General features: G+C 40.4%; 1 protein-coding gene across 1 annotated transcript in view; it reads right to left on the bottom strand.

The window, feature by feature from the left end:
* Nucleotides 1-990: 990 nt before the first annotated feature.
* VIPR2 (vasoactive intestinal peptide receptor 2) overlaps nt 991-11,793 on the bottom strand; it is a 65,270-nt gene continuing 54,467 nt past the window's right edge. Inside the window, exons 11-13 of the mRNA XM_075419749.1 lie at nt 8,784-8,913; nt 8,656-8,697; nt 991-6,962 (exon numbers count right to left, since the gene is read on the bottom strand). Of these exons, the coding sequence (XP_075275864.1) occupies nt 6,789-6,962; nt 8,656-8,697; nt 8,784-8,913 (346 nt within the window). The 3' untranslated portion in view covers nt 991-6,788. The remainder of the gene's footprint in view (nt 6,963-8,655; nt 8,698-8,783; nt 8,914-11,793) is intronic.

Below are 11,793 nucleotides of genomic sequence, written 5' to 3'. Positions count from 1 at the left end.
TAGAAGCATTTGCTTCTTTAAGCTGCTTCATGAGTGCAGGCTCCCTTACTCTCTCCCCTCCCCAATGCACTGACGCTGGCTTTTGTCCTAGAGACATCCATTTCTCTAGCTACAGGAGTCTGTCAGCACTGATAGTGTTAAAATTATCCAGAATTTTTTAAAGGGATCCACTTTCTGTGTTCAACAGGACTCCGGCTTGCGGTGGAAACCTGCAGGTGCTGTTGCCAGCACTGCTGGGAACGGGTCCAGCTGCCAGCCCCCTGCTCATCTGCACCCCGGCTCTGCTGCACGTCCGGGCTCATCAGCCCTAAAGCAGCTCATGTGCAGACACCAAGGAGATCTGGCTGTGGAGCCACCCAACGAGCAACGGGGGCGAGAGGACGTGCACGGGGGCAAGGACACTGACGTGCTTTGCAGTCATGCAATTGAATGCAAAAGGGTTCGGACTGACACGCAGCTCACACATGTAAGGTGAGAGAGTGTGAGAGCTTGGGTGTCTCAGAGGGTCAGAAGGCCTGTCCTGGTGACGTAGCTTCTGTGATAACTCAGGATACCCACAGAAGGGCACAGACTCCCTGGTCCATGGGGCACCACAAAATGGCACTCTGTCCTTTGTCCCTGCTGGGTGCTGCTGCAGGGGCTCTGCACTGCCCCGAGAGGTGACACCTCCTCCTCCACAGGCTCACCTCCTGAAATGCCACCTCCTCCTCCACAGGCTCACCTCCTGAGGTGCCACCTCCTGCTCCACGGGCTCACCTCCCTCGCTGGCCCCACCGGCAGTGCACTGCTGCCCCGTGTCCCTTCCCTCTGCCCATTCCCATGGCAGGAGCTGCCCCAGACTTTGTTTTCCCTGCAATACAATTAAATTTTAATTACTTTGCTGAGGAATGCTGAGCTGCCAAGGCAGGAGGATCATTTTCAGTTTCGAAAATATGGTTTGAGTGCATCTCTTAAGTGCATAAATCACAGAAATAAAATATGTTCTGTGCAAAACCTTTAAAATTTTTATTCTCTGATTCTTCTTCAATCCATTATGGTGTTATTAACTACTATTATCTCTAATAGCATAAAGATGTAAACGCTTATTTGTTCACAGCTTTATATATAACATATTTCAGAGAAGGCTGTTAGGTACGTGACATTAAAAATGGAAAAGAGAAACGAACAAAAGAGCAAAACCAGAAGAAACATATAGTGAATTACAGTATGAAAAGGAAATCTATTTACACACATTAATCTATACAACATCATAGTCTGTACATTTTGTAAAAAATAATCACATTCTTTTACATCATGTTTAATTTTTACCATACTTGACAGATAAAAAGTTATTGGTAAAGATGACAAAAGAGACTTTCAAAACAATACTCATACTAATGTGCCAGGAAAAAATCAGCTGCAGGTTGTCATAAACTTATTGCAGTGCTTTGGGAAATGAAGGGGGCTGGGACATTTGAGCCACTGGTTTAGCTGACAATGGAAATGTTACTGACTTAGATTTAATTACGTACTGGTGTCGTTGGACAGAACCAGGTTCAACACAGAGTGGTTAAACCATATCACAGAATGCTCCTTTTAAGTGTTCTCCTGATGTACTCATAACTTACGTGTTAGAACACATTATTACGAATATCGTTTTTTATCAACAGAATAGCACTGCATACTAACTCCTGCTGTTCAGTTATGCCAGGGTAATACTGACAGCCCACAGCTTACATAGGCACTCACGGTAGTGTGAAGGTACGTCTGTCAGTAGAAGTATTTCCTGTATCCCTCTGCACAGACAGTAATCACTCAGACAACAACCTTTATATACATAGCAGCTTTCTCGGTAGGTTACTTGCTGGTTCTTCCTTTTTATCAGACATATTTAATGCTTGATTTTTCACTAAAGATGTCTGAAAAAATTCTGTATAAAGTGAATTTGGATTTTATTCACAATCGCTTTCCTGAAACGGACAAATTCACAGTCAACAGAAGATGTTTTTTAGAACTCACAAAAATAGGAGACAAATAATGCAAATGACTCATCTCAGTCCTTATGCATGGAGTGTGCGACGTGCGCTTGGGAATTCCTTATTTCATCAAGCCGACCCAGACAGATTCTCTGGTTTGATGCCTGTTGCTTTCTTCTTCGTCATACTAATGTCTAAGGGGCGTTCTCCATATTCCTAAGGTTACTTTGCAAAGCACATTAATGCACCTGACCCAGGCACCAAGGGCAACATATTTTAAAAAGGTACCTGTTTATATGGCAACAAACATGCCAGCAATAATCTCACTGCATGTCACCTGCTTGCTCCTGGTTAATTGAAATAAGTACGTAAAGTCAAAGATTTCAAAGGTGAGCTGCAAGCGGGAGTGAGAAATACAGTCAACGGTGTGTGCACTCCTAAAGGAGGAGATACCAAATACTTTCTTTGCTTATCTTGGCTGAAGCTATTACAAATGCAATGGGCCATAGGAATCAGGAAGAATATTTGAGAAAATGCCTTGCTGTCAGAATTCGAAATATTTGACATGTTTGGTTTCTCAGAGAGGAAATCAAGACATGATTTAAAGAGTGATTTTCAAGAGACTTCATATAAAGAAAATTTCTGTTAGTCTAAAGCACTTTGTTATAGCATATGACCCCTCTACAAAAGACAAAAACCAAACACCTAGCCCAAAGCAGGAAACAGTTGCTGAAAGCTGAAGCCAGGCAGATCAAAACGGGACATAAGGCTATTGGGTTTATCACAGAAGGCAGTCAACCACGGGGACACCCCACCAAACGAATGAGGGATCCTCCACTGCCTGAGCTTTTGAATCACCCTGAACATTTTTTGGACAATAAATTTGGCCAAACCAAGTCACTCAGCTTGAGGAGTACCTGGGTAATATTAGCCAGACAACTGAATGGCCTCTTCTGGAGAGATATATTTTACCTGATTTTAGATGTAAAGTGAGAAATCTAAGTACTAGCCAGCTACCCCGGGCTCATTTTATAGTAAGTACAGAGAAAAAGGTGATTCAGCTTATCTACCTTAGATGCCTAGCAGAACACGGGATGAAACATCTTCAGCGAGTGCCTGTTTCTCTAGAATGACTACGGAAGGCACTTCGAAAGAGTCTTTAGGTCAGAGACAGACATCCAGCTTTTAGATACCGAAATCAGGGCAGATAGATTTCACCTGAGTTTATTGAGCACTTAGCTGAAATCGACTCTGCACAGGAAAATGTAAGTCAATGCTTGCTATACATTTAGATTTTGGTCATGTTTAGCAATTGGAGAGTAATCTGTCACCGTGTTCCTCAGGCATCGGCAGCAAGTAGTGCTGATAAAAAACACTCAGAATGAATGGTGCTGCCCTGGCAGCTCCAAGGAAAGTAAAGTACAACAATTAACGGCAGTAAGAAACTAAATTGAATTACCATTCTTGCCCAGTAATTTTACATGATGTGCTACTGGCTTTTCAGTGGAGACAAAACCGCAGGTTTCTTGCTCCGAAGACTTCACCTCAGTCTGGACCCTGATGCAACCAAAGGGAGCAGGGCAGTCACGGCATGAAGAACGGGAGGTGCACTTCGTGACAAGGCTGTGCCAGGAAAGCATACGCTTGTCTTGCTGCCTCCACCTCCTCCCCTGACACTGCTAGGAATGAGTGACAACTAGGTTTAGGGACAGCAGAAGGCCAAATGATGTTTTCTTGCCTGGTTCTTTTGACTCTTCGTCACCACAGCACAGAGCAGGACTGTTTAACCACACAGTGCTGTGCAAAATGTGATGAAAGCCAAAGCCATGAGAAGCAACCTTGCTTCTGTGTGTCGTACAGATGCAAAACATTGAGCAAGTACTCGATTTGCCAAATTGCTTTGCAGCTTTTACATAGATTTTAATATGATGTGTACCTGTGTGTGAAAAGGCAGCCAGAAGTCAAACAGGTGATGATGGGGTTAATGCTATAACTTTGCATATAATTCTCTGAAAATCAGAATTTTCTGGGAATAAAAACAAGTGAGCACAGTGCCTTCTGGGCCTTTACTGATATGAAAATTCTTTCCCAAAGCAGTATGAAGTTAAACTGTCTCACAGAAAAAAATGTTTTCTTTACTTAGAGTCTATGATTGTCAACTGATGGATGAGGTCCTACAAAGTACTGCAATTTTCAGTGGTTTGGAAAAAAAATATGTGCAGCACCTCTCCCCTTTGTGTGCCATTCTTTGCTTTGTCCTTTACAAACTCAGTGATAAAGTCTATCTTCTCCCACTGATGCAACTTCATTGCCTCAGATGGCATTCCTTCCTGCATGAAAAGTAGCATCAAGTTCAAATGCATCTACACCCTGTGAAAGGAAACTATTCTGGTTTTTTTGCAACCTAAAATGTATTTTCTTACTTAAGCTTTACTGTTTCACAGTCCAATAATCATTAAAATGCAGATTTTATCTATGCTCACCCAGTTAGAACAAAGATAGTTTTCTCTGGGATACAATGAATTACAAACACATTTACACCGTGCAGGACAGACTGATGGAACTGACTGCTTGAAATCTCTATTTCTATACAATCATTCTGTCTCTGTGTCAACTCACTCAAAGAACCTCCTTTGAACATAAGGATGAGTACATTTGACTGCCTGCCAAATGTTGCCTTTCTACCCTAGAAATTTGGGGGAAGAATTGCATTCTGCACGTCGCGTCTCAGGGAGCTGAGCAGTCCCAGTGCCACTTCAGACAAAGCAGCTTAAGGAGCACAGGCGTTTTTAGTTTCGGCATAGGAGCAGCCGCCAAAGCTCCAATGCGTCTCCATATATTTGCAGTTAAGTTTGTTGATAAGGTTGTTCAGAGATCCAGGAGGAATACTAAAGTTTTGCATTGGATTATGAACCTATAGAAAGGCTAAAGCCTTGGGAAATACATATAGCTTAAATACAGGGGTAAGGCTTTACTTTAGACCCCACAGAACTGTCACTGAGCAGTCTGCTTCACTCCAGATTCTCACAGGTACTTCACCAAGTGACGGAAGAATACACTCTGCATGACTGGAGGTGATCAACAACTTCTTTAAAGTCAGTTTTGCCAAGGCAAAAATTCATCAGGTGATTATTATTTAACTCTAATGATTTACTGTGTAGAGGTTGGTGACATGTAACACTCATGGAGTTACCTGTTTTGCACTACTCATGTGAACCACGGGGCATTTTCTACCTTTGGTCTGACATAACTTTGTATCCCTCCAGGGTAATCCCATTAAAATAAATTGCATTTGACTGATAAATAGCTAAATTAAATCAGACCAAGAGGTGTACTTCGACGGCTGCCAGCTGTATTCCCAGTGCTGGTAATATTTTTGAGAGGGTACATGTATGCCTGCCAAGACATGCCCTTGATGCTGTTCTTCCCTTTCCCTGGCAATATTAGGGACCTTGGACTCTTTTAGCTCCATACAATCTGTTATTTGAAATATCAGGGCGATTGCTCTCATGGTTCAGAAGTACCCATGCAAATTATTCCCACTTGCCATTTAGAGTGGACATGGTTAAACATGTCATGAGAAGTAAACATCGCTGGGTTCATTTCTTTTAAAGAGTGCAAATGTGCTGTGTATGTTTGTAAGAATCTGTCAGTTTATGTCTTTTCTTATAAAGTGGCTACATAAGAGGCTTGGTGTTGTTAATAATTCCTTCTATTTATGCCTTTTATGGTAATTTTTAGGGATTCTGTCTAGGGTTTTTTTGCTGGAGTTATAGTCAGGACTAAATTTTAAATCAGCTCAGATAGATCCAGCATGGAATTAAGCTAAAAGAATTTACATTATTCCTTAAATGGGAGTTGTAACTTTGCTGCAATATTCTTTGCTTTAGCTGCCAAGTACTTAGTTCTAGAGATGTATTTCAATGAAAATATTATATAAAAGTGATATTTTCAGTGGGTAATACACTATCCAAGGCTGTTTATCCTATGCCAGACTGCTCTAGCAATAAAGCACCTCTTCAGAAAATTACTTAATAAAAGATCAACACAAATCTCTTTGATTTTAAACAGAAGAGAAAAACTGGTGATTGCAGTAGCATTATCGGAAAATGCTGATGTCTTAATCAAAACTATTACAGTAGCCTTTTCTGTATGGACTGCAAAGGTAGCCCTACTTTCTGCACCTAAACATAAAAACAGGCACTTCTGAAAGGAACAAAAGAATTGGAATCAAACTCTGTGGAAAGTAATCTCTGAAATTCATACAACTAGCCAAGAAGTACTAACTTTTTTCCCTCTGTACAAATAATGATTTACCAGATTAGCACACTAACTCCCAGTGTGGCTAATTATAGCCTTACATTTCTCTATTTTTATTTTGTTTTCCATAATTAGGAAGGAATTTCCTAATCCTTAAGGAAAGATATGTTTCCTTAAGTATAAACAAAATGTCAGAAATCTTCTTGCTTCTCATCTTAACCTTTTCAGCATGTACCAAAGCAGTCTCCATTGCGCAGGATACCATATATCTATCTTGTAGACATGCTGGAGGGTAAAGGGACCATTACAGTAAATGAGTTTTTGAATAGTTATGGCTAGTAAACGGCAAGAGAACATCAGAATTAATACGAATACCATTAAAAAAAAAAAACAGAAAGCATCCATGGGGCAGGTGTCTCTGTTATTACCTGACTGGCTGCACAAACCTATTTCCCAAATACCAACATATAGAAAAGCAAAGCACTAAACTGTACATCTTACAAAATATCACATCAAGCTGCATAATGAATGATATTTCCCACAGTTTTTCATGTTTTGGGGGACCTAGATGATTTATATCATGGTGGTCTCTGTCTGCATAAACGACTGAGCCCTTGAATTCCGGTGGAGCTGAGAAACGCTTTCTGATCCATTTCGAGAAATCGAAGAGCTGTGGAGTCTGTAATCTCTGCCTGCTGTCTGCTTCCAGCACAAACTCCGCCATTTTCTTTTCAGCTCCCCTTGCACCTGTGTTGAAAAGAAAATGCACAAGATGAGCTGAAAATGTTCTGTCACGTGAGGAACTTTTCCACGTTTATTGGCTGTCAAATGGGGACCTCTAGGAATAGAATCATAAAATGGTTTGGCTTGGTAGAGACTTTTACAGATCACCTAGTTCCAACCCCCCTGCCATAGGCAGGGGCACCTTCCACTAGACCAGGTTGCTCAAAGCCCCATCCAGCACGGCCTTGAACACTTCCAGCAATGGAGCATCCACAGCTTCTCTGGGCAACCCATTCCAGTGTCTCCACCACCCTCACAGAAAAAAATCTCTTTCTTACACGCAAGCTAAATCTACCCTCTTTCACTTCAAAACTGTTACCTCTTGTCCTGTCACTACAGGCCCTTGTAAAATGTCCCTCTCCATCTTCTTTATAACCCCCCTTTTTATACTGAAAGGCTGCTCTAAGGTCTCCCTGGAGCCTTCTCTTCTCCAGGCTGAACAGCCCCAACTCACTCAGTCTTTCCTCACAGCACAGGTGCTCCAGCCCTCTGATCATTGTTGTTGCCCTCCTCTGGACTCACCCTAACAGGGCCATGGCCTACTTGTGAAGAAGACAAGCACCTCTCTCGACCTGCTGGCCACGCTTCTTTTGATGCAGAATACAATTGGCTTTCTCAGCTGCAAGCGCACATTGCTAGCTCATGTCCAATTTCTCATCCCTTGGTATCCCCAAGTCCTTCTCTGCTGGACTGCTCTCAATCCATTCGTGCCCCAGTTTGCATTGATATTGGGGACTGTCCCCACCCAGGTGCAGGACCTTGCCCTTGGCCTTGCTGAACTTCATGACGTTTGCATGGACCACTCCTCAAGCCTGCCAATGTCCCTCTGGGTGGCATCCCATCCCTCGAGAGTAGCCAGTCAGTTTTACAAAGATTACAAAACTGAGGCGAAGACCGTGTCTACGTTGTCTGTAAGGAAATGCCCCAAGGCCACTTTCAAAATCACTTTTGTATCACTTGTGCTGCAACATTTGCTTTTGGTGTCTAGCCATTAATCACATGTACTTAAAGCATAGAATCAAACGATTAGCCCAAAATCAGGCCTCTCATGAACATCAAAGACCAGAATAGCACTTGGCAGACCTGAACGTCAATTCCCTGTGCAGACAGGTGTCTTCTTCCAACAGATTCCTCCTGTCAGACACTACATGCTGTTTAATGTATATTCTACCTTTAAAAGTGGCTGGCACCAGAAGGATTTGCCTCCATCTTCCTCAGTTGAGGTTAGGAAAGCTGCTACATGCTGAACATGTCTGAAAATCTGCTCCTGTTCTAGGGGTTAGATTCTGTCAGAAGATTGCTCCTAAATACTTATCAAATGGTGTTTCAAGTTTTGCATACGTTTCTAGATTTGTTGCACCTCACTTGCACAATCCACATTGCTTGTAACAGAGCTAGAATTAGATCATGGTAAATAACAGAAAAGACACTTACTAACACCTCGGTTTGCAAGGACATAGATTTCCAACAGCTCTTGACTCTTCACCCAAATACACTAATTTCTCCTCTTGCAGAGAAACTGACACATATGTATTCTATAAATAGGAATGCCCCCATCTTCTAAAACAGCTTCATTTATCAGAGTGGAATTATAGCGGCACTTATTCATTTACTGAAAATGGTATTTAACATCCTCAGCAGGAAAGGCGAGACTTACTTCACTGTTCAAGAAACAATACAGGACTGCAACAATCAACCCCTGGAAAGAGACAATATTCCTTAGTTAGCAGGCAGCACCACCCAAGGTCAATAAAACTTCTTTCCAATAAAAACTTTAAAATTTACCTGAAAAGATCCTAAACACAGCTCAAAGATTATTTTGTAATTATTGGAACTGCGGTCAGGAAATAGAGCAAACACTGTGTAGTGAACTCCAAATAATGGAATGAGCAACAATGTGGATTTTGCAAGTCTCCTGGGTAAATAAAGGAGAAAAAACTGGAATTCAGTGGTTAGCTCTTGTTTTACTACGATGCGAACCTGATGCAATGTCATTTACATAAACCTCGTATGACTTCAGATATACAAACAGTCTTAATAAGAGTCATTTATTGCAAATTGTTTTCCTCGAGGGCTTGCTATGAGAGGCACATAGTAGCCTCCTAAATTAACGTGTGCAATCCCATGTTACCCTTCATCTTGCTGGCCTTGCACTCTTCCAAAAGCTGGTAAAAGGCTGCAGGGCCTCTCTGAACCAAAAGACCCTTTTCCAGTTGCCCTCTGGACAGCAGCAGGGCATAGGACCTGCCTTCCGCTTTGGCTCTTTGACACAAAACCCATTCCCAGGCTGGTTTCATGGCACGGTTTTTGCAGGTGGGGTTTTACTGCATTATTCCACAGGACCACATTAGACAAAGTGTCATGAGCTACCACCAGATCTCAAGATATTTTTCACCTGGCATAAAGGGTTCAGAGTGCAAAGCCATACTGACAGATCCTCTTGTGTGGAAGGTAAAATCTGTCTCTTGCAAATATTTGATGCTAATTTTCTTTAAATGTGCAGCTGTATGGTTAGTCTGTGCATTGCACATACACAGTATGCAAACAGTACCTCAGAAATGTAATCCAGAATAATCCCAACTGTGAGATTTTCACAAGTAATTTCAGATTTACTCCCAAATACCAAAATCTCATAACTATACTGATGGTATTAAGCATAACCATTAACTAATTTTGAATGTTGTCAATCATACAATACATTTTAGCACAAGACACTACTGAAGTTAAGGAAGAACTTTAAATCATTAAGGCGAGCAGCTCTGACAACTGACTGTGAAGCCACTGAAATGATGAATTGTTAATTATCCCTTATCTGTCACTTATTTCATTCCAGTAACATCAATTTTATATATTATACAGGGCCAGTCATGCATGATTACTGATGTCTGGTATCAGACAAAATTCAAGAAGTTATAATGTTGAGTCCCATAATTCGTCACTGTCTTGATGAATATAACTTGATTCAACAATGAAAGGATGCTGTTGTGAATTCACCTATTTTAACAGAAAAGTCAAGGTATTTCAAGCAGGTTTTTTTTTCTGTGTCAGTCTTCATGGCCTTTCTTTGTTCATAATGTCCCAGAGGCTGCATCTGCTTATATGTAAATAATTAATTCTGACAGCAAAGTTTCTTCAGAATAGTAAACCTCTCACATCTAAAGGTGATACCAGTAAGCGGGACAAATAGGATTTCCTTAGCAGAAGAAATTAATTTACCACTGGAGGAGAAGACGATGGCAGTGAATTTCCTCGTTTCCCATGTGAAATGGAAAACTGATTTTATTTCAGCTTAACCTTACCCACTGCAAAAGTAAAATGAGCAACAAAAATGTTGGAACCACAAACGAGCAAATGGGACAGAGGAAGGAAAGAAAAATGGTGACTTGGCTGAGTAGTATTCATTTTAGATTCATATTTCACTTTCACTCCATTCTCGTTTTAATAATTTTTGTCTAGCTGATGTAACTTTCTCTATACTGCACACATTTTAATGAAGGAAAGAGACAAAATAGCCTTATTCTTCTCTGTATTTTAGCAAATACATTTGCATTTTGAAAAACAAGCCTTCCAGACCTTTAATTTGTTCTGTAGATGCAGTATTTCTTGAGGAGGTTAATCTACTGTTCCCATGGGTATCAGCTAAAGACTATCCAATCCAAACTTAATCAGGCAATCAAATGCTAAAAGCAAAGAATTCACAGGGCTGAATAATGAAGGACAAGGTTGCTATTAATGAGCATTTTATACTGTGAAGCGCTACACTAAAGTGCAGAAAATGATGGGACTGATAGGAAGGGAATACCTCATTTTCATAAAATACATAAATACCACACAGAAACAAAGAGAAGTTCCTGTCACAAGAAGTAAGCTTGAGGGGATTTCCTGCCCGTAGGTCGGTTGTTGTGCTAAATAATAATGTGGCAACTGCATAATTTCATCTAGATTGATTTGGTTTTCATGTGTGTTTAGGTAATTCAAGCAGCAAACATAAAAAAAAGACCCTTGTAACTCTACAAAGCAAAGACTTATGTCAGTCTAGTCGTGTTGCCTTTTCCATGGCACATCAGGATTCTTCACTTTTTGCATCAGATGTATCATGTTTTTTACAAAATACTTAAGGTCCTAGTTCTCTCGGCTTTAAAGATATACTTCACTTTAGCACACCATGTTTTATCTGCTTTTAGGACAGGAATTCAGTATTTTTTAAATTAAGAAAAGGTGTTATCCAGGAACACATTTTCAAAGGCCATTTGCATGGTTTTGAATTTTCAGTGTTCATGTTAGGTTTTGTCATTGAACTTTCTGAAGAGTCAAACTCAGTGTCTATATCTGGGCTTTAAAATAATACTACAACAAACTCTTGATTCTGGATTACAGTATTCAGCAATAACTGAATAACGACAATAACTGGTGTGTCAATGCAATAAAGAACAAATCCAATTTTAGCAATGTATTTAAATTGCCCCCCAACATTCCTTGATTCTAAAGCTGTGGAAGCAATCATAGAATCACAGAATGATCCATCACAATGGATGTTAGGATTTGATGTTCAAACCAAAACACAAAAAAAGAAATCCTAAACAGAAATGAAGTTGATCTAAATTAGAAACACTTCTTTTCCTCTACAAAAATAAAGATGCTATTTTAAATCAACATAAAGCATTACATTTCACTTTTTATATTTTCTGTGAGCAATGTAAATTCTTTCCAGTTCTTAAAAGCTACGTAAATATTATAACAAAAATTATTTTTAAAATGAAAAATTTAAAAAACCCTGGTTTTTTAGGTTAGGAGG

The sequence above is a fragment of the Opisthocomus hoazin genome, chromosome 4, assembly GCF_030867145.1.
Source record: "Opisthocomus hoazin isolate bOpiHoa1 chromosome 4, bOpiHoa1.hap1, whole genome shotgun sequence".
Taxonomy (NCBI): Eukaryota; Metazoa; Chordata; class Aves; order Opisthocomiformes; family Opisthocomidae; genus Opisthocomus; species Opisthocomus hoazin.
Note: the sequence above shows the minus strand (reverse complement) of the source record. Positions and strands in the feature narration are given on the sequence as shown.